Here is a 23,252-nt window from a genome sequence, read left to right on the forward strand (position 1 = left end):
CAAACACAGCATTCATAATGTTTGGCAAATGAGTTCATGTGCTAGGAGTTACTTTTAACCTCGGCATCTTTCTCTGTTCTAATCCAGGTGCAACATTAGAGGAAATAAACCAGCACTGGGACTGGCTGGAGCAAAATCTCCTCCATACTTTGTCGGTCTTTGATAATAAAGATGACATCGCCAGCTTTGTCAAAGGGAAGGTAAAGGTAGGTCCTTTGATTGAAATGCTTCTCCTCATTTCCCCGTCTTTCTTACAGACTTCCATATAATGTTTTGGCCATTGCAGCGTTTTTGACCAGGTTTGAAGTTTTCTCCACTGTAACTGAACATCTTAGCTTTTAATACACAGTCAAAGGAGTTAGACTTGTCACCTGTCAAACTTTGCAGACAGTTGGGCAAAATACACCTGAAATTTAAAGATCCACACATCATTCTCAGGCCCAAGTTTTTGTTAACCTTTACAAAAGTGAAGGTCCTCTTTTGTCTCAGGAAAAAGAAATGTTATGATTTATGTATTTGCAGAGCAAAAAATGTTATTTGACTCCTTTTGTTTTAATTAAAAAAATTTTTTTTTAATGTTTATTGTTGAGAGAGAGATAGAGTGTGAGCAGGAGAGGGGTGGAGAGAGAGGGAGACACAGAATCTGAAGCAGGCTCCAGGCTCTGAGCTGTCAGCAGAGAGCCTGATGTGGGGCTCAAACCCTCAAACCAAGAGATCATGACCTGAGCTGAAGTCGGATACTTAATTGACTGAGCCACCCAGATGCCCCTGTTATTTGACTCCTTAAATTAGCTGTTCCCTCCTTTTTGCAGTTGTGACAGCTTGTCACTGTATTTTGTTGGACCTGGCACTTTCCTCTTCCTCAAAGTGGCTGTTTGTTTTTGAAATATGTTAATTAAATGGAATTAAAACCAATTATATTTTGAGAAGCAAGAGAGGAATATTTTGGAAGGTATCTGTTAATATCTCCTGTAAGTTATATTTTCTATAACTGTCATTGCAATACCATGATTGGTAACCGATGTTTTAAAAGCCCTATCACTCAGGGGTGCCTGAGTGGCTTAATGGGTTAATTGTCTAACTTTGGCTTAGATCATGATCTCACAGTTCGTGAGTTCAAGCCCCACATCAGGCTCTGTGCTGACAGCTCAGAGCCTGGAGCCTCCTTCAGATTCTGTGTCTCCCTCTCTCCCTGCCCCTCCCCTCCTCCACTCGCACTCTGTCTCTCTCTCAAAAATAAACATTAAAAAAAACATAAATAAAAGCCCTCTCAGGCAGGGAGAGACTGTTTCTCATTCTGAGGTTATCTCTTATTAAACATTTTAACATGTTAGCCTGTAATACAGTTTTCCTCCTTGAGGGTAAAATATCCCAGACCATTGATTTTGTTTTGTTTTGTTTTGTTTTGTTTCCTCTTCAAAAGTTTGTCTTTTTAACACCCTGAGTGCTTCAGCTTTTAGTAAAGGGCATCAAAGTGAATTCTTGATTTTAAAGGGACAAAAACAGAAGTATTCTTTTCCTCTGGGCATCAGGAACACTTGTGGGGCCAGGTGGAAACCAAAGGTCTCCTGAATCCAGGCAGGTATCCTCTTAGTGTCACCTTTGGCCTGTGCGGTTGGCAGGTGGACCCAGGCTGTGGTGGGGACATATCTAGCCCATGGGTTACCATCTTTGCTTCGTTCAGCTGAGTAGCTTGGTTCCCTGGGTCAGCTCACACTGGGGCTTAGCTACAGAAATGCCCATTTCATGGTTATTTTTTTACACTTATCTCCCTTCTCCTTAGTCTAACGTAGCTTGTGGTGGTTCTTTGACTTAGGGTTTCTCCTTTTAATTTGGAGGAAGGAAATTTCATTTCTGCTACAGTGGCTTTAGGAAAGCTTCTGTAGAGGAGGAAGCAACCTTCCCTCTACTGTCCTAGGTTCTCCTCCCATGGCCTGGAGATTAAACCGACAAAAGTCAAATTAATGAGAAAACCAGTTTATCAACACGTGCAGTATGCATACACAGGGGGAAACTCAGCGATGAGTAACTCAAAAGGGTAGTTAGAATGTAGGGCTTATACAGCATCTTAACAAAGAGCCATATGTTTGTAGAGAAGTGACAGGACAAAGAAGAATTTGGCTTCCAGGGGTGGCACACTGTGGGAAGGTAAATTAAATGTGTAGGGGGAAATGAAAGGAAGAGAAGGGCTATTTTTGTGAGGTTTGTTACCCTCTCAGCACTGGTCAGAGTCTAGAGTTACCCTCCTCTTCCTGGCACAGGAGAGGGAGATACCTTCACAAATGGGAATTGATATCCTTGTTTTAGACAAATAGTGGAGGAGGGCAGAGAGCCTTTTTGGTGTCTGCTGTTTCTCAGTTGTTTTCAGAATAATTCTTATGCCAAAGAGGTGTATTTTGGGATGGTGTAGTCTGATCCCCTGCACATCAAAGCTAAAAGTCCTTAAAAAAGCAAAAACCAAACCAAAACATAAACAGTCTGAGGGAGGCTGCTGGTCTGGATCAGGGGCTGGGGATGGAGGGGTTCTTGTGGCCTGAGATGGGGTTATACCTTTGGGGCCACCGCATGTAGTGGTGGTTCTCCATTTCCTCTGGGAAAATCCAAAGGAATTAGAAACTGAGGCTTTCGCACTCCTATCCTGAACAGTTGGCTACTCTCTGAAGCTTTCAAGAAATCCCTGTGGTTTGAGCTGTGCTGGTTACCAGACACTGCAATAATCCACAGAAGTCAGGAGTCTGTACAGCCACCATTGTGGCTGCCTCTGGAGCCAGTGGATCCATGACTCTTTGCTGTAGAGCCTTCCTAAAATCCCCTTCATACCTCACGGTCCAGAGCTTTACATATTAGATACACTTTTAAAAAAATGTTTATTTATTTTGAGAGTGGGGGCAGAGAGAATGGGAGAGTGGGACAATCCCAAGCACTCTCCACACTGTCAGCACTGAGCCTGATGTAGGGCTTGATCCCACAAACCAGGAGATCATGACCTGAGCTGAAATCAAGAATCAGATGCTCAACCAACTGAGCCACCCAGGTGCCCCTATATTACATATGCTTCTTTTTTTTTTAACTTTTTTTTTTTTTAAGTTTATTGATTTTGAGAGAGGGACAGAGAGAGCAAGTGAGTGGGGAAGGGACAGAGAGAGAGAATCCCAAGCAGGCTCCACACTGCCAGCATGGAGCCCAACATGGGGCTCAAATTCCTCAACAGCAAGATCATGACCTGATCCAAAATGAAGAGTTGGATGATTGACTGAGCCACCCAGGTGCCCCATTCATATGCCTTTAAAATTATTCATACTTCTTATAACTTTTCTATTTTATAATGTCTGGTTAAATAAAATTTGGGAAAGAAGAAAAACATAATGAAGGAAATGAAAAGCACTTGAAATTTTATCAACCTTCAGATTCATTTTAAAAATAATTCTTACTTTAATAGAAACTCTCAGGTTTTCTAAATAATTTTCTAAAATCTCTTATAAAGTCTAGGGTATGGTAGCTTTGCCCTAAAAGTGGCTTTGTCTTAAGGGACCTAGCCCTTCATGAAATACAAGAACGTGGGGAATCAGAATTCTGATCTTGTCAGCGAGTTGTCACCCCTCAGGAACAGGCCACAAGCTTATGTTCTAGACACTTCTATAGCCTTACCCCAGACTTAGAAAGGATCCTTGCCGTTACTTGTTGTTGGCAAAGCTGTTGTACATTTAGATGTTTTCTTTTCTGTCTTGCCTCTTTGTGCACCTGAGTTCTTTGGAGGTGTTTACAACCTTGGCCAACATAACTCCTTTTCTACCTTAGAAGACTGTAGAATATTTAGTGGTAGTGAAAGGTGTCAGATGTCACACAGATAGGCACCTGTTGGCTTTGTACTAAAATTTTTGAATCTAAGGAGGAAGACATTCATTAGCTTTTTTTTTAATGTTTATCTTTGAGAGAGAGAGAGACAGAGACAGAGACAGAGTATGAGCAGGGAAGGGGCAGAGAGAGAGGGAGACACAGCATCTGAAGCAGGCTCCAGGCTCTGAGCTGGCAGCACAGAGCCCGATGTGGGGCTCGAACTCACACACTGTGAGATCATGACCTGAGCTGAAGTCAGATGTTTAACCGACTGAGCCACCCAGGCGCCCCGACATTCATTAGCCTTTTAAAAACAACTAACTTATAACTCAAACTTGGGTGGTTCATTAAAGTTGATGCACTGAGTTCATGCTGGAGCCAATAATTTGATCATCCTGTCCCTGTAGGTAGAACAGGGAGGTATAAAGTAGTAATTTGTTAGAAAACTCAGGCTTAGAAGTCAGTGATTTGTCCAAAGCCTCAGGGCTGGTAAGTGGCCAAGTGAGAGACTTGTTCTTGGGTTTTCTACCTCCCAGCTCATTCCCCTCCCCCCCACCCCCCTGAGTGTGGCCATGTTTCTGGGTGGTGGACAGACAGTGTGATGAACTTCTCTCCTCCACCCTGCATGTCTGTTGTTGAGCAGTGCAGACTCCTTAGGTGCCTGTGCTCAGCTGTCCCTTCCTGCTTCTGCCTGTCCCTCCCCTCATCCCTTATACTGATGAGGGGACCTGTATCTTTCTGTGTGGCAGGCTCTGATTGCTGAGGAGACAAGTAGCAGGCTTGCTGAGCAGGAAGAAGAGCCGGAGAAGTTCCGAGAGGCCTTGGTAAAGTTCGAAGCCAGGTTCAACTTCCCAGAGGCGGAGAAGCTGGTCACCTATTACTCCTGCTGCTGCTGGAAGGGCAGGGTTCCCCGCCAAGGCTGGCTGTACCTCAGCATCAACCACCTCTGCTTCTACTCCTTCTTCCTGGGCAAGGAACGTAAGTGAGGCATTTGGAGCGATTTGGGCGTTCACAGATGAAGTTGACCCTCGGGATGCTTGTGCTGTCCTGAGACAAGATGAAGAGTTAGACAACAAAAGATTTAAATGAGTAGTTGAGATGATAATAAGTGATACTTGATTAACTTCCAAATGACTTGTGCAGACAATTATATTGATATATACTGCTACCCTTAAGGGGCTTTGATTTTGTGAGAATTCATTTTTTCTATTGCCTTAAACATTTCTGTGTAGCTCACTTCATATAGCTCCTGAAGGTTTTTTACTTTATCTTATTCTGAAAACACGTTGTTAAAACTGATGGCCCCAGTACTTCTAAAGGAGTGGAACATGTTATTTCTTAAGATGAACGGGGGCTGGTGGGGGGGGTGGGGAGCATGTAAAAAATTCCCAGCCCTGGGGAGACTGGGTGGCTCAGTTGGTTAAGCCTCTGACTTTGGCTCCGGTCATGATCTCATGGTTTGTGAGTTCAAGCCCCACATCGGACTCTGTGCTGACAGCTCAGAGCCTGGAGCTACTTTGGATTCTGTGTCTCCCTCTCTCTCTGCCCCTCACCCACTAGCACTTTGTCTCTCTCTCTCAAAAATAAATAAAAACATTAAAAAAAAATTAAAAATTCCCAGCCCTGAAGGTTATGACTGCTCCCAGAAGAGTAAGTAGCAGGATATACAGTTGTTCCTTGGAACGGGAAGGAATTCTTCACCTGGGTCCACTTGAGATTCAGGTAGTAATTAACTTTTTGCACATTTATCCACTGACCATTGCCGTGCTAGATGATGGAATTACCAGGTAAGAAAAGAAAAGCCACAAGTGTCAATTGTATATTGAATTTTAAAAAAGTCATTCCCACTGAAACTTCTTTTGGAACCAAATACTGTTTCAAGCACCCATGCAGGATAGAAGCTGTGTGTATATAAACTGAGTGTGTGTGTATGTGTGTGTGTGTGTGTGTGTGTGTGTGTGTGTTTATATACAGAATTTTTTTTTCTTCCTGCATTTAAGTTTACACTTCAAGTTTAACCGGTGGGAAGGGCTCCTCTTGAATTTTGCTGAACCAGCTTCCTGCACAGGATCATCACTTCTCTTTCTCACGCTGCCAGCCTCAGTTCTGATGCTCCAGTACATACACTCTGCGTACATAGCCTTTCCCCACCCTCGTGTACTCTGACCTAATCTTGATGATCCTTATTCTTGTAATTTCTAAAATACTTCTCAAAAAAATTTTTAAATTTTATTTAGAGAGAGAACATGAGAAGGGGAGAGGAACAGAAGGAGAGAGAGAGAGAGAGAGAGAGAGAGAGACAGAGGGAGAAAATCTTAAGCAGGCTCCACACACAGTGCAGAGCCCAACTTGGGCCCATGACCCTGGGATCGTGACCTGAGCCAAAATCAAGATTCCAGTGCTCAACCGACAGAGCCACCCAGGCGCCCCTTGAAATGCTTCTCAAAATTAATTTCTTTCTCTTCCCCGTTCTTGTGCCTGTTTGGAAATTCCTGTTCACCCCTCAAAATCAGTTCAGATTTTATCACCTCCAGGGACTTTCCCAAAACCATGTTTGTGTTTCTGTTTGATTTTGTCAAATTAGTGGTTGCTTATTTTACATGTCTGTTTTCTCTATTTGAGCTTTTTTCTAAGTGCAGGGCTTTCACAGAGTAGATGCTTAATGAAGTGAAAGTTGATGATTATAGAGTGTCTATGTGTGTTTGTGTAAGAGACTTATGTGAAAGCAACTAGAAGTAGCTGAAGCAGTTTCTTCTCAAGCCTGAGAAGATCTGTGGCCTTTTAAGTTATTGAAGCACTGAAAACATTATTGCAGAATAAGCAGAAAGAAATGTTAGAAATAGAAACACTTAATGATCCCCTCCTTGATTTGAAAAAGAAAACGAGTTATCTTCTGACGCTGATCGCTCATGGTCACTAAGCCAAATTTTGTTAGGGTAAGTTTGGAAAAAACAAAGAAATGATTTCTATATTTGATAACATTTATCATTTCAAGTTGTTGCATTGTCCCTTCTCCATTTGCATTAGCAAGCTAGCCTGGCTACCCACTGTATTGGAAACATTTCCCAGAATAGAGTACTTGTTTATAAAATGTATTGTTTGTACTGTATTACTTTAAAAAGAATTCCATAAAAATTTGTACTGTGTCTCCTAAGACTCTGTCATTTGACACAGTCTAAATGTTAAGCCTGTTTCTGTATCTGAGATCATGAATAATCCTCTTTTGCACTTCTTTTTTTTCATAGCTTACGCCATGAATGCTGCCTTTGAAACCAGAAATTATGTAGATTGAGAAACTTTTGCATATTTTTCAAATATTTAAGTTTAAATATTTTTGAAGTTTTCATGTTTTCAGAACAGTGTCCCCTCTATGTGTGCAGTAGCCAGCAACTTAGAAAATTTTACTTAAATCTTTAAGAAAACCATTAAACATGAATTGGGTTCTGACACACAGCTGTCAACCAGTTTTGTGCTTCCTCTTTACTGCTCTGGTTTAAAAGGTGTTTGCATTTCAGATTAAGGAAAGCCTTGGACTCTTGTTTGTTGATACACTTAAATATGGCTCAAATGTTAGGTTAAAATCTGTATTTGCCTTTTTTTCCCTTCTAGTTAAACTTATAGTCCCTTGGGTTGATATCCAGAAATTAGAAAGAACGTCCAACGTCTTTCTGACGGACACCATCCGAATCACCACACAGAATAAGGAGCGTGATTTCTCCATGTTCCTGAACCTTGATGAGGTGTTCAAGATCATGGAGCAGCTGGCCGATGTGACACTCCGAAGGCTGCTGGACAATGAGGTCTTTGACCTGGACCCAGACCTGCAGGAGCCAAGCCAGATCACCAAGAGGTAAGAGCTTCTGTTTTCAGTTGTTTCTCACCTGGGGGACTGTGGCTTCATTTACATGGGCTTTGTTAGTCTTAGTTGTACTAGATTTAAGTTTCCCTTTGGCAAAATGCAGATTTTCCTATGTTGTTAATCATGATTGTGACATAATAATTGGCTGAGATTGTTAATTTTTTTTTTTTTTATGCAGTAGTCTTTGATTTCTGGATCCAATTCTGCTTTTTTTCCCCTGATATTTTGAAACTGATTTTTATAAAAAACTACTTCTAGGCAATGTAATATGAATAGCTTCATGGTAGAATTCCATTCAACACTGTGTTTTATCAGTGAACATTAAGAAATGTTATATTTCCATATGAAATCGCTTTGTAGAAATAAGTGTTCAGGACAATGAGATTTATTTTTGTTACTGGTTTGTCATTAGAAATGTGCGTTAGGGGCGCCTAAGTGGCTCAGTTGGTTGAGCGTCCGACTTCGGCTCAGGTCATGATCTCACAGCTCGTGAGTTCGAGTCCCGGGTCAGGCTTTGTGCTGACAGCTCGGAGCCTGGAGCCTGCTTCAGATTCTGTGCCTCCCTCTCTCTCTGCCCCAACCCACTTTCATTCTGTCTCTGTCTCTCTCAAAAATAAATAAACATTTAAAAAAAAACAAAAAAAAACAACAAAGAAATGTGCTTTAGTAATACTCTAAGGTAGCATTCTTTATTATTGGTTTGCCCCAAATTGATGCTAGTTATGGAGATGTCTGAGACAGTTGCTTGAATTATTAGTCACTTTATTTATTTATTCATTTATTTATTATTTGTTTATTTATTTATTTATTGAGAGAGAGAGAGAGAGAGAGAAGGAGGGCGGGCGGGTGGGCATGCAAGTGGGGGAGAGAGGCAGAGGGAAAGGGAGAGAGAGAATCCCAAGCAGAGTCTATATCCAGCATGGACCCCGACATGGGGCTCAATCTCTCACAACTGTGAGATCATGACTTGAGCTGAAACTGAGAGTCGGACACTCAACTGACTAAGCCACCCAGGTACCTCTGAATATTAGTCTTTTAAAGAAGTTCAGCTTTATTATCTAAAATTTAAACAGTGGTGTTCGAACTTGACTGTGATTTCTGACTTGGTGGGTCAGACCAGGTAACTGCAGAGTTGATACCAAGATACCCTTTGAGGAATAAGCCTTCTGTCAAATGCTGTCCTGGATGGATATATTTGATATCATTATAGAATCACCACTGCTATTTGAATACTATTAGTCATTAAACAAGTTTTTTTTTTTACATGATACAATACACATAACCTAAAATTTGTTGCCTTAATACCACTGAACCGTATGCTTGAGAAATGGTTAAGTATATTCACATTGTTATGCAGCCATCCCCACCATCCAACCCTGGGACTCTTCATCTTGCAAAACTGAAACTTCGTCCCCATTAAGCAATAACTCCCCATTCCCTCCTCCCCCAACCCCTGGCAGCCACCGTTCTACTTTCTGTCTCTGAGTTTGACTTCTTGTGCTTCCTCATATAAGTAGGCTCCTACAGTATTTGTTTTTTTGTGACTGGCTTTAGGTGTAATTCCTTAAGGTTCATCCATGTTGCAGCCTGTGTCAGAATTATTTTCCTTTCTAAGGCTAGGTAATACTCCATTGTATGTATATACCACATTTTGTTTGTCCATTCACGTATCGATGGACACAAAGTTGTTTCTACCTTTTAGCTATCGTATATGATGCGCTATGAGCAGGTATGCGCAAATATCTGTTCGAGTTCCTGCTTTCATGACTTTTGGGCATATACCCAGAAGTGGAATTATGAGATCACAGGGTAGTTCTGTGTCATTCTGTGTCCAGTCATTAAAAAAGCCTTTAATGGATAAAGAAATTGTGGTTTATATACACAATGGAGTACTACGTGGCAAGGAGAAAGAATGAAATATGGCCCTTTGTAGCAACGTGGATGGAACTGGAGAGTGTTATGCTAAGTGAAATAAGCCATACAGAGAAAGACAGATACCATATGTGTTCTTTCTTATGTGGATCCTGAGAAACTTAACAGGAACCCATGGGGGAGGGGAAGGGAAAAAAAGGAAAAAAAGAGGTTAGAGTGGGAGAGAGCCAAAGCATAAGGGACTCTTAAAAACTGAGAACAAACAGGGTTGATGGGGGGTGGGAGGGAGGGGAGGGTGGGTGATGGGTACTGAGGGGGCATCTTTTGGGATGAGCACTGGCTGTTGTATGGAAACCAACTTGACAATAAATTTCGTATATTAAAAAAAATTAAAAAATGAAACCTTTAAAAAAATTTTTTTAAACTGTTTATTTTTGAGAGAGACAGTATGAGTGGGAGAGGGGCAGAGAGGGGGCGGGGGGTGGGGCGGCGGACACAGGATCTGAGGCGGGCTCTGTGCTGACAGCAGAGAGTCCGATGTGGGGCTCAAACTCACGAACCGTGAGATCATGGCCTGAGCTGAAGTCAGATGCTCAACCAACTGAGCCACCCAAGCGCTCCCCCAAAATCTTTTTTTTAATCCACTGTAACATTCCTGTTACTCTTTAGACACATTTACTGTTTTCTCTGAACATCTGGGAGAACATGGGTCTAATTAGTAGTCTCTAAATGGTGGTGTGTTTGTAGTTTACATGTACTCAGCAAGAATTCAGAGCCCCTGCTATGTGCATATGTTATAAATTGATCATGTATAGTCACAAAATAAGGCAAAAATCAAAAAGTGCAATCAAAAAAAGTTTTTGGTAAAACTCCAATGAATTTAATTTCACTTGGTTTTGTGTCCTCTGTGATAATCTGACACTTCCTTTGCAAGAGGGGATGCTGCTGCTTGTCACTCCCTTACAAAAAGGGAACCTTGGGTTGTTGCCCTTGGGTCTTCTGACTCCCAGCCCTGAGCTCCTCCCTGTGCCTCCTGCGGGTTTCACATTATATCTCTGGCTCTGTTTCTGGTCCAGAGAAGACAGTCCAGCACAGTGGTCACCCCACTCTCCCATATTTCTTTTTATATTTTTTAATTAAAAAAATTTTTTTTTAATGTTTATTTTTGAGAGAGAGTGAGAGAGACAGAGCATGAGCGTGGGAGGAGCAGAGAGAGGGAGACACAGAATCTGAAGCAGGCTCCAGGCACTGAACTGTCAGCACAGAGCCTGACGTGGGGCTTGAACGCATGAACCACGAGATCACGACCTGAGCCAAAGTCAGACTTAGCTTAACCAGCTGAACCACTCAGGTGCCCCTATATGGATTTTTTTTTTAATGTTTATTTTTGAGAGAAAGAGAGAGCGTGAGCAGGGGAGGGACAGAGAGAGAGGGAGAGAGACACAGAATCCAAAGTAGGCTCCAGGCTCCGAGCTGTCAGCACAGAGCCTGATGTGGGGCCTGGACTCACCAACCGCGAGATCATGACCTGAGCAGAAGTCAGACACTCAACCGACTGAGCCACCCAGGCGTCCCTCCTATATTTCTTTAAGTATCTCTATAGTAGTTTGGTATATGAGTGTTTTTAGTCCAACAAAGATCAGTTACTACAACTCAGTTGTAGGAGTTGTTAAAGGGCTCCTATAAATCACCCATTAGAACTTAACACCTCCCCTGTGGGTTTTACACACAGATGTGTACGTGTGTGAATTGCAGCTGGGTTTTAGGAATAGGAGGCCAGCTAATAGCCTTGTGTGTTCTGGTCAGCTCCATGAGCATTGGGATCTCAGGTGACTGCTCACAAATTTCCTGATGTTCCTTCATGGCTCCACTTCTAGATGTAGCATTTTGGCTTGGGGCAGAAATAGGGAAAGAAGAGGCAGATGGCAGGTTTGTAGCGCTTCAGACTCTTTGGTATACTCATTCATTTTGGAAGAGAATTCATCAGTACAGACAGTTTTCATTCACATTCCAGAACTCAGGTGCATTATACACGGCTCTCCTTCCTCTACTTTCTGTCCTAGAAACAAGTAGAAAGGAGAAGAGAGAGAAAAGGACAAAAGGGGGCCCTGGCAGTGGCTGGTGGTGGAGCTGCTGGGGACCCATGGGTGCCTAGGGCTGGCCCCAGCGTGGACGGCAGGATTCTGGTCTGTGGTGTGTTTTGCTGGTCACTGCACTTTGAGTGACTTCTTCCAAAAGTGAAAGGCATGTCCTTGCATACCAGTTGCTTGCTGGGTCTCGTGTAGCTTTCTGTCATGGAGACATAGGCCTGTGGACATAAACAGGTAATGACTCAGTCAGCTTGACATCCTGCCAAGAGAGCCCAGGTTTTCAAGTTGAGGAAAACAGTCTCTTGATGCTAAGGGCACAATCAGAAGTGCTGGAATGCTCCTCAGGCTCCCTTTTGTTGATGTATTTTCACTTCCCTTCCCAGATAAGGGCTTTAGAAAGGTGCCCTTGGGGTCACGAATGTGGTGAGCCATCTGATTATGGATTAGTCATGTTCACTGCTTGTGCTTACTCCCATGGGACTTGGGGACAGAGCAGAGTGGGGCTGGAACTCCAGTGGGAGCCAGGAGGGTGGGATGGTACATCATACAACAGAACCAGTCAGATAAGTTAGAGCCAGCAGAACTGGAGAGTCCCCTAGCCCAGCCCTCACACTGCACAGAGGAGGGCCTGGATCAGGGATTCTGATGTATAGTAACAGGATCCAGGGAGGGGGGGTGACTGAGGCTGGGGAAGGGGCTTTCAGGAGTTGGGCAGAACAAATGCATTGATTGGTCCTGAAATTTACAACATAAAATAACCAGACTGAAGTTGTGAGTTGATAGGTTGAGAACAGTATGGCCAGCTATTTTGGGGGTGGGATATTGGTGAGGTGATGGGTTTCAATAAATCAGAATTAGTATCTTCATTAAAATCTGTATTGACTGGCTGGAAAGTACTGGACGGAAGCTCAGTTAATGCACTGTAGTAAATGGAGATTCATTCTAAGCTATTGTAAGATTTGTTGTAAGGTATTTCTGCGATTTCCAGAGGTGAACAGTGGCTGCCAGGGGGCTGATGTCTTCAGTAATAAGCCCTCATCCTCATAGGGTGCCTGGGTGGCTCAGTTGGTTAAGCTCTGGATTTTGGCTCAGGTCATGATCTCACGGTTCATGAGTTGCCCCTCATTGAACTCTGCAGTGTGGAATCTTCTTGGGATTCTCTCCCTCTTTCTGTTCCTCCCCAGTTCCCTCCTCCCCAAGTAAATAATAATAATAATAATAATAATAATAATAATAACAACAACAACAACAACAACAACAATAATAACAAAAAACCTTAAAAATTAAAAAAAAAAAAAAAAAAAAAAAAGCCCTCATCCCCTGTTGCCTGGCTGATTCTCAGCTCCCCAGCCTGGCTTGTCAGACCTTTGGCCTTTCCTGCCTAGATTCACTCCCTTTTCTGCTCTTCTCCTGTGTCCCTATTCAGAATTCCCAGGCTCACTCTGTAATTTATTCAACTTTCAGCCCTTGTGATTCTAGTTCAGAGTTGACATCTCTTGGGGCTCATGCAGTCCCAAACAGCTTCCACCTCACCAGAGAAGGCTGCGTCTCCCGACCCTGCAGAGCCCTAGCTGCCCTGAGCTTGTGCAGGTCATTTAGGTGGCTCTCTCTGGGGCGGGACAAAGGCAGGAGCCCTGAGTGTGAAAAAGCCTTCTGGATGCCGGTGTCGATGAGGCCCTGGTCTGTCGGGGCTCTGTTGGCTGGATTTTCAGAGAAACGGGGCACTGCAGGCACCAGCTGAGTCCACCTCCACACTGCTGGTTGTTGTCTGAGGGCTGATCATGCCGCCACTGTGCCCAGGGGACCCAGTGTAAGATGTTGCAGGGCAATGTTGTCCTTCTGTTTCCGGAGTGCTCTTGGGGTAAGGCTGAGGAAAGGTGTTTTAAGTAAACACACATTGGAGAAACACAGTGTTTTATGTGCAGACTTGGGCTTTGAGGAGACATAGTGTATCTGGCCTTTCTGCCTTGTTTCTACATTATTGGTTCTTGGTATATTCCAGAGTTTCAGAGGAGCTGGGCGTGGGTCTGTGGGCAAGTATGTTAACTAAGAGCCTCCAGAAATCGTTGTATGTGTTTTTCTGGGGCTGACTGGCTGCAGAGGACTGAGATATTCCAGCAGGGCTGGGATGGTGCTTGAGGCCTCCTGTTGAGGACACAGATAAGAAGTCCTCACACCCTGAGCTAGCCCATCTGCCCCAGCCTGACACACAGACTGAGTTTGGGGAAGCAATTGACCTTGAGAAGCTCTGAGCTGCTGACACACAGTAGGTTTGTATATGTGCATGAGTGATAAATGAGGGAGGGAGAGTTTGTGTATAAGGCCCAATACAGGTTTTCCCTAAAGCATTCTAAAAGGTTGATGGGTAAGAGAGAGGGGAAACCTATTTTTGATACCTGTATCTAAACTAGGAGGGGAAAATCTAATTCTGGGTTTGCAGAAAAACAAAAGAACTACCTACCCCTTCATTTCTTGGGTCTGAGGTCTGAGAAATTAAGTCTAGATTTTTTTTTAAGTTTATTTATTTATTTTTAAGTGGGAGTGGAGGAGAAGCAGACAGGAGCAGAGAGAGAATCCCAAGTAGGCTCTGTGCTGTCAGTGCAGAGCCTGATGTGGGGCTCAAGCCTGTGAATCATGAGACCATGACCTGAGCCAAAATCAAGAATCAGATGCTTAACCGACTGAGCCATCCAGGCACCCAAGTCTGGATTTTTAAATTGTCTGCATATAGTCTAGAATTTTCTGCATGGTTGTCATGCAGAATTGCACATATTAATTTCAGCTTTAACAGCAAACTTGGTGTTGCTCCATATTCTGATGAACCCCTGTTGATTTCCAGGTGATTCCGGGCTCATATAATGACATGTGTTAAGACAGGATGATTTGTGGCACCTTCCCCTTCTCTTCTCCACTGTAGCTTTCTCTTGGAGCAGTTGCTTTGGCTGGCACATACCAGCACCGTGGACAAGAGCTGGTGAATACTGTCAGGGTTGCTGGGCTAGTTTCCATCTTTCTGGGGGCACTTCTGCTGTGGCTTTCAGGCCCGAGCTTAGCTAGTGCTTTCTGAATGGTAGGTTATGACCCATGTCTGTTGGTCATCTCTATGGAGAAAAAGTGGGAACATTTAGTAAGTGCTAGAAGGTCTAAAAGGCAAATTGTGGCCAGCAGGCTTTGTTTTTGGTGCTCTTCAGAAAGACGAGCTGGCATTTTTAGCATCACAACTATCACCTGCTTGGAAACAGACCCAAGGGATGAGGCGGTCTTACTCTGAGCTTCATAAAGGGCTTGTGCTACTCATCTCTCAAGCTGCTGGTCTTCATCTCAGTTATGTCGGAAAGTTAAATACCACATATATACATGTAATACATATTTAGAAGTAGAATTGGAAGAGAACTTTCTAAGGAAGGAAGATGACTTCAGAAGTCCCTCCTGCTGCTTTCTGTCTTGTAATGCTAGGTCACTGGTCTCTGGCTGCTGAATGTGTGAGAGATGGACCCTTGGAGTGACAGGGAACAGCCCAGAAAGGAGAATGGAGATGGTGTGTAGTATGGAGAAGGGGGCTGAACTGAGCTGCTGGCTGACGCAGCGGGTGTACTGAATAGAAACATCAGATAACTGAGCACCTTAACTCTTAAATTGAAGAGCTGGATGCAAAGTAAATACAAAAAGTCTTTCCATCCCCTCTCTCTGTGCTTCTAGGGAAGAGTAGCCAACAGGTGAATTCAGTGGTGGCTGGAGCCACATCTGTAAGATAAGTACAGACAGGCTGCACTGGCTTCACTTTCACCACAGCCAGCCTGGCCAGCATGCTTTGGGGACAAGGATGTAAGTCTTCCAGCGTAAATGTATTGAATGTATGTGTCTCCTCCCTGCTTTCAGGGAACTGGGGTGATCTTGAGGGGCCTTGCCTTCCATCCTGTAGTACATGAATTTCTAGAGCATTCATGGTGCTTTCCCATGTTCTCCCGGCTCCTCTGTGGAGCAAGTGTAGGCTCCTTTGGAAACAGCCATCTGTGGAATATCAGCACTGCAGGGTAAGGAACTGTAGCTTTGGCCTGCAGTAACTGGACCCATCTTGATCTTGGAATTTATATAGTTTCTTTCTGTACCTAGAGAACTTTCTGGACATGTAAGTATCTTTTCTTTGTGAGGGTTTGATAATAAATTCCAAGCACTCGCCCATCTCTGGGGCGGGGGGGGGGGAGGGGTGTCTCTGGGAAGACAGTTGTGTGATGGTGTGAAAACAAGGACTGGGTTGGGAACGAGAACAGGGGCAGAAAGGGCATCTGTGTGCAAGTATGTTCCTGGTGAGGGGGGCACGTGTCTAAAAGATCACTCAGGCTGCAGAGTTTCATACTTTTCTTTTATGCAATATTTAAAAAATTTCTCTTTTCCTAAAAGAAAATGGAATAATTTTTTAAAAAGCTAACAATACATGGTCAGGTAGAAAGTTTAAGCAGAATAAAATGAAAAGTGGAAATCCTACAATGAAGAGTCAACTGCTATTAACATTTTAGGCAAAGTCTTTTTACACATCACTTTCTGCAAATTATATAGAATCTATGTAAATGGGGTCATACTGTAGATGCTGTTTATTTTTTTAATTATTTTTTTTATTTTTATTTTTTGAAAGAGGGAGATCACAAGCATGAGCAGGGGAGAGGCATAGAGAGAGGATCCCCAGCAGGCTCCAAGCTGTCAGTGCAGAGCCCAGCACAGGGCTTGATCCCATGAACCATGAGATCATGACCTGAATGGAAACCAAGAGTCTGATGCACAACCAACTGAGCCACCCAGGCACCCCTGTAGATACTGTTTCTAACCTGCTTTCTCAATATTGTGGACATCATTTTATGTTTGCAGGGGTCCCTTGAAGCAGAAAGGTTAGGTATTATTTCCATTTTACAGATGTCAGGATGTGATATGGAGGAGTGTGTCTAAGGTCACACAGCTAATAAGCCAAGAGTTCATATTCCTTACTTTGAGCATAGTGCTAATTATATCAGACAAAGTTAAAGAACTCTTAATGTGGCAAGGAAAAAAAATTTTTTTGAGAGAGAAAACATGAGTGGGAGAGGGGCAGAGTGGAGGAGAGAGAGAATCCCAAGCCAGCTCCAAGCTGAGCACAGAACCCAATGTGGGGCTTGATCTCATGACTGTGAGATCATGACCTGAGTCAAAATCGAGTCAGATGCTTAACTGACTGAACCACCCAGGTGCCCTACAAATAAAATTTTTTATCTTTGTACAGTGGAATTTCCCTTCTACTAGAATTTTGGGGTATGACATACATTCAGCAGTATTTTTAAACGTTGTGATTTGGCTGCCTTCTTGCTTTACTGGATGTTACAGCCAAGAATCGGGGTTTGGTGGGGGTTCCCTGGGGTAGGATCTCTCCCCTAGCTCACCACCATTCTCTGCTGTCTGTACTGATGTGACACTGATGTGCTTCTCTCTGGCAATACTTTACTTAGATTTTTTTTATTTAGAAGGATTTTTTTTTTTTAATTTGAGAGAGAGAGAGTGTGCATGAGAGGGGGAAGGGCACAGGGAGAGGGAGAGAGAATTCCAAGCAGGTTCCACACTGTCACTGTGAGCCCAATGCAGGGCTTGATCCCATGAACTGTAAGATCATGACTTGAGTTGAAACTAAGAGTTGGACACTTAACTGACTGAGTCACCCAGGTGCCCCTGGATTTGTTTTTTAAAGGTAATAATAGTTAATGATTATTCAGCACTTACTATATGCCCGCACAGATCTAAATTTTTTTAAAGCTTTTTTGAGCTATAATTCTTACATTTAATTCATACATATAATTCATACAATTCACCCTGTTAAAGTGTCCATTCAGTGGTTTTTTAGTCTATTCACAGAGCTGTGCAACCATCACCACAATTGATTTAGAACATTTTCTTCACCCCAAGAAGAAACCCTGTACTCATGAGTAGTCACTCCCCACTTCTCCCTTTATCCCCAGCCCTAAGCAATCACTAATCTATTTTCTGTGGTTATGAGTTTTGCCCATTCTGGAAATTCCATATAAATGCAATCAGGCAGTGTGTAGTCTTTTGTATCTGTAAGGTTTTCAGGGTTCACCCGTGTTGTAGCATGTGTCTGTACTTTGTTGCTCGGCAGTGTGGCCGAGTAATATTCCATGGTGTGGCCCTGTCATGTTGTGTTTATCCATTTATCAGTTGATGGACATTTGGGTTGTTGCCAGTTCTCGGCTATTATGAATAATGCTGCTGTGAACACGCGTGTACAGGGTTTTCAGCAGATGTACATTTTCAGTTCTTTTGGGTGTATACCTAGGCGGGGAATTGCAGGGTCTTATGGTAACTCCATGTTGAGCCTTTTGAGAAACAGCCAGACTGTTGCCCAAAGTGGCTGCACATTCCCACCAGCAGTGTGCGAAGGTGTCAGTTTCTCCACATCCTTGTCAACCCTTGTTGTTATCTGACTTTTGGATACTGGATTCTTCATTGTTTTATGGTAATTCACAATGTTACTCAAACCAGGAAGGAAGGTCTGTGAGTTTGTCGTAATACTTTTGCTCAGGGGCAGCCCCTTCTGCCTTGAGTACACGTTCCAAAGATTGGCTGTGAAGTGGGGTGCACGCTAATGACCCACGCAGGACCTGGAGGGGCTCAGCACCTTTTGGCATCCACTTCAATATCCGGCTATGCCAGTGAGTGGTTTCACAGGGTTTTTCTTTGTACTCCAGTGTGTTCAGTCACCATTCCTGCCTCTTCTTCTCTGTCCCTCCTTCGCCAGGGACCTTGAAGCCAGAGCACAGAATGAGTTCTTCCGGGCTTTCTTCAGGCTGCCGAGGCAAGAGAAGCTGCACGCAGTCGTGGACTGTTCGCTGTGGACGCCGTTCAGTCGCTGTCACACCGTCGGGCGGATGTTCACATCTGACCGTTACATCTGCTTCGCCAGCAAGGAGGACGGCTGCTGTAATGTCATCCTCCCGCTCAGAGAGGTAGCCGCCCTGGCAGGAGCTTCCCAAGCCCACCTTTCATCCTTGAGCCCGTGGTCACTGTGAGACCTGGCACAGGCAGGGGTGCTCAGCCAGCAGGGTTTGGCCAGCTAAACACGGGCCTCTGGAGGGAAGCACGGCCTGAATTTGACCAGTACTGATTTGGTTGTTGTTTTTTCTGTCGTTGCTACAGCCACCTGAAATTTGCATAGAAGTGATTGGTGAGAATAAAACACTCTCACCTCAGGGTTTTTGATAAAGTTCTCATTAGAAAGTACATGCCTAGCAATTAAAGCTTTTCCAACAGCCCTTAGGAATGAATCCACCCCTTTCACTCACAAAAATGGGGAAAGCAAAAAAACAACTGACAAAAAAGCATCACCTTTTGAAAATGTCAGATTGCTTGGCTTTTATACCCTCCTGGGACTTGAGTTAAACATTTAAAAAATGTTTCCTTTAACATGGATCAGGTCCCTTCCTCCTAGAAAATTGTGCAGCTGTGTTCCCGGAAATGCAAGGCAACCTGCGGCCACTTCTGGATCTGATAAGCCCAGTCCTTCGGTTTCAAGGCATGTCTGTTGGGACAGTAACAGCAACTCTTGTTTCACACCAGGACCTCCAAATTCTAAGCACTGCTCTTTGGAAAAACTCAAATTTTTTTCATTTGTGTGATCTCCCTCCATGTCATTTTCTAGCTGTTTTCATTTTGCAAATATTCTTACTTTGGAGTGGAGCAAGAAATCCAAGGGTTGTCTTACGTACATACTTGTTTTATTGTTGTAACATATATATGACATTGCATTTAGCACTTCACCCATTTTTTAAAGGAGAATTTTTAATGTTTATTTTTGAGAGAGAGAGAGACAAGAGAGACTATGAGCAGGGGAGGGACAGAGAGAGAGGGAGATACAGAATCCGAAGCAGGCTCCAGGCTCTGAGCTGTCAGCACAGAGCCCAACATGGGGCTCAAACCCATGAACCACGAGATCGTGACCTGAGCCGAAGTCGGACGCTTAACCAACTGAGCCACCCAGGTGCCCCTCACTTCACCCATGTTTAAGTGTTACGGTGCAGTGGCATTAAATACATCACATTATTGTGTACCCGTTACCAGAACTTCTTCATTTTCCCAAACTGAAACTCTGTCTCCATTATGCACTAACTCCCCATCCTCCCTCCCACAGCCCTGGGCAACCACCACTCTACTTTCTTTTTCTGAATGTGATAGCTCTAGTTCCCTCTTGTAAGTGGAATCATACAACACTTGCCTGATTGTGTCTGGCTTATTTCACTTAGCATAATGTCCTCAAGGTTCATTCCGTGTTGTAGCAGGTGTCAGAATTTCTCTCCTATTTAAGGCTGAGTAATATTCCCTTGTGTGGATAGAGCACATTTTGTTTCTGCGTTCACCTGCTGATGGATACTTGGGTTATTTTGACCTTTTGGCTCTTGTGAATATGCTTGCTGCCTTACCACTTTTTAACCTTTGTATCAGTTCCTTATTGAAGTTACTTGGTTTTACTTTCTAGCACATGATATTTTCTAAATATGTAACTGAAATGCGTGCCCTCCTTTTTCTCTTGCTGCACCTTTGTGTATAATTTTTTTGCAATAGGTGGTGAGCATTGAGAAGATGGAGGACACAAGTCTGCTACCTAATCCCGTCATTGTCAGCATCAGGAGCAAGATGGCCTTCCAGTTCATTGAGCTAAAGGACAGAGATAGCTTGGTGGGGAGCCTGCTCGTGAGGCTGCAGCGGGTGCACGCCAACCACCCCGTGCATTATGACACCTCCCAAGATGAAGACATGGTATGATCCTTAGAAACAGTGGGATCCTATAAAATGAGGGTCTCTTTCCTCACCACCTCCAGGGCAGTGATCTCTAAAGGGTGTGCACATGACACTAATCTACTTGGGTATGAGAGAAGTGTGTAAGAGATGACTGGACCTGTGTACCAGACACTGTATCGCTTCTGATACTCAAGGGATCCTGAGTGGGTGCTACACAGGTCCGAGGGTGCCCCATGCAGATGAGCGGTTGGAGGGGCTAACGGGGCCCCCTGTTCACAGGTTACAGGGGTTCATAGGGCACCCCTCAGCAGAGGTGAGTGGATCTGATGGGCACCCCTCCGTATGTTAGGTTGGTGGGAGACACCCATATGGCAAAGGGATTGACAGGGCACCACTCACAGGTTGGAGGGTTTGATTGGGGAATTGACCCGCAGGTTAGTGAACAAACCCCTCACAGGTTGGAAGGGTCAGTGCCCCCCACCTGACTTTGGATGTTATTTGGGGGCGGATGTAACTTGTTAAAAGAGAAGTTACATTGTCCTTAAGGTTGGACAGCTGTAAAACAGACCCGGATTTGCTGGGGCCTTGTCTCCTGTTGTTACACGCCTGTCCCTCTCTTGCTTGACTGCTTTTTACCCACGCAGTGAGAGGGAGGAAAGGAGATAGTCTCTCCGTACCGTAGAGTTGTTTTTTGAAGATTGACATCCTCAGTTCTGGAAGCATACAAGAAATGGTGCTTGGCTGGCTCCCTGTTGGACCCATGCTGGGTGTGTGTGAGCAGCCTTACTGGGAAAGCACAATGAGGATCAAATCTGTTGGGTCTAATGTTAGTCTGTTTCCCTTGAGTCATTAATAGGCATGTTTAAGTATGTTATCTTCATGCCTCCAAAGGCAAAACAAAGACTCTTCCATAGGTAAAGCGGTGACTTTCTTCTGGCTCCCCTCCTTTTTTCTTTTCCAGCAGACTTCACCTGTGTTTCATTCAACAAGCATGTGCGGTGACCACAAGTTTGGAGATCTTGAAATGGTGTCCTCTCAAAATAGTGAGGAAAGTGAAAAAGAGAAGAGCCCGCGCCTGCACCCTGAGGCCCTGATATCTGTCTTCCAGCAGTCGGGCAGCCAGAGCCCCGACTTGCGAATGGTGGGTGGCATGGCTCTGCCTTCTTGAGCCCCAACCCTGCAGGCCTCGGGAGAGCAGGTGTGGTGCGGGTGGCCGTGCAGCCCCAGCGGCTAGTGCCCCTCCCTCTTCCTCTTTGGCAGTAGTGGGAGGGGGTCAGCTGATTCCAGTTGCCTGGGCACATCTGGATACATGGAGGATGTGGTCAAATGACCAAGGGCAATGACTTTCCTACCTGCCCTATTAAGTGGCTCTTTGATGAAACTCTTGGCCATGTGACCTGTAGAGCCATCAGTGCTGTCCTCTGTGGGTTCTTGCAGATACAGAACAAGTGTTTCTCTTCTTACCCAGTGGTGTCTGTGTGGGTTCCTTTTACAACGTTTCTTGTTTCTCTCCTGGAACAAAAGGTCTCCTATACTGTAGTTTTACTGGACTGAAGATATTTCTATTACATTTATTTATACTCATCCTCTTTGTAGGGAGAATGTAAGGGCAAGGTTACATACAATAGGGTGAATGGGCTAGAAATTGTACTCTTAAAAGATATGATGGCTAGAAGGAAGCCGCGTTGGGACCCATGTGCCAGGGGTATCTATGGACGTCTTGCTTAAAAGGCCATCTAGGGATAATTTTTTTTTAAGTTTATTTATTTTGAGAGAGACTGTGAGTGTGACAGAGCACGTACGTGCAAGCAGGGTTGGGGCAGAGAGAGAGAGAGGGAGAGAGAGAGAGAATCCCAAGCAGGCTCCACACTGTCTGCACAGAGCCTGACAAGGGGCTCAAACCACAAAGCATGAGATCATGACCTGAGCTGAAATCAAGAGTCAGATGCTCATCGGATGGAGCTACCCAGACACCCCCATCTACAGATGATTTTAAAGGATTTTTAGTTGCCTAGAGAAATGGTATCTTTCTTGTTTCTGATGAGAACAATGTAATTTTTTTAGGTTTCAGTTTTTCTTCTGGTTGTGGCAGAGTTCAGGGTAAATTATGATCCCCACCCACCTCTTGCCCTCATTTGCCCTCTGAGCTGACCTGTGTTTCAGCAGCTGACTTGCTGTCAACATCCTGAGAAGCTTCCCTAACGTCCCCCACTCCCACCCCTCCCTCCTATCTGCTTTGGGTGACTTGAGTGTTTGTACAAACATATTCTTACGATCAACTTTGCCAAGAAAATGGCATTTTATTTGTGTAAACCCTCCTGCTGGGCTCTGAACTCCACAAGGGCTGGTACACTGTTATTCATCTTTACATCCTCTGTGCCTGGAAGTGTTTCAAAAATATTTGCTGACCCAGTTGCCCATTACCGTTGGTTCCTCTGTTAACAGAGGCAACATCCCTCTGCTATGCATTCTGGATGGGCTGTAGTGGAAGATATGGACGGGCTTCTTTGTACATTAACAAAGTTTCCATTTGCAGTCCAGGGAGCAGATAAAAATAAGCCTGTGGAATGACCACTTTGTGGAATATGGCAGAACCGTGTGTATGTTTCGCACAGAGAAGATCCGGAAGCTTGTAGCCATGGGGATCCCTGAGTCTTTACGTGGCAAACTCTGGCTGCTTTTCTCAGGTAAGTGTTTCTGGTATTTTGAGGCCAAAAGTTCTTTCTGGAGCAGAACAGGAACAGAGGCCCAGATCTGAACAATGTGTGTGTGCAGGCAAGTCATCCATCTTTAGATTCTTTCTGTGATGTTCCCAGCCCAGA

At 44.1% G+C, this 23,252-nt stretch overlaps 1 protein-coding gene across 5 annotated transcripts in view; it reads left to right on the forward strand.

Annotated features, from left to right (window-relative positions):
- Nucleotides 1-23,252, forward strand: part of TBC1D8 (TBC1 domain family member 8) — a 111,277-nt gene that overhangs the window by 59,523 nt on the left and 28,502 nt on the right. For 3 of the 5 annotated variants that reach the window (XM_027069299.2, XM_027069301.2, XM_027069303.2), the window contains 7 exons: nucleotides 88-206; nucleotides 4,587-4,815; nucleotides 7,447-7,687; nucleotides 18,434-18,641; nucleotides 20,254-20,448; nucleotides 21,392-21,571; nucleotides 22,967-23,117. In XM_027069299.2, the coding sequence (XP_026925100.1) occupies nucleotides 88-206; nucleotides 4,587-4,815; nucleotides 7,447-7,687; nucleotides 18,434-18,641; nucleotides 20,254-20,448; nucleotides 21,392-21,571; nucleotides 22,967-23,117 (1,323 nt within the window). The remainder of the gene's footprint in view (nucleotides 1-87; nucleotides 207-4,586; nucleotides 4,816-7,446; nucleotides 7,688-18,433; nucleotides 18,642-20,253; nucleotides 20,449-21,391; nucleotides 21,572-22,966; nucleotides 23,118-23,252) is intronic. The other 2 variants (XM_027069300.2, XM_027069302.2) reach the window with 1 other exon arrangement.

Source organism: Acinonyx jubatus, chromosome A3 (assembly GCF_027475565.1).
Source record: "Acinonyx jubatus isolate Ajub_Pintada_27869175 chromosome A3, VMU_Ajub_asm_v1.0, whole genome shotgun sequence".
Classification (NCBI taxonomy): Eukaryota; Metazoa; Chordata; class Mammalia; order Carnivora; family Felidae; genus Acinonyx; species Acinonyx jubatus.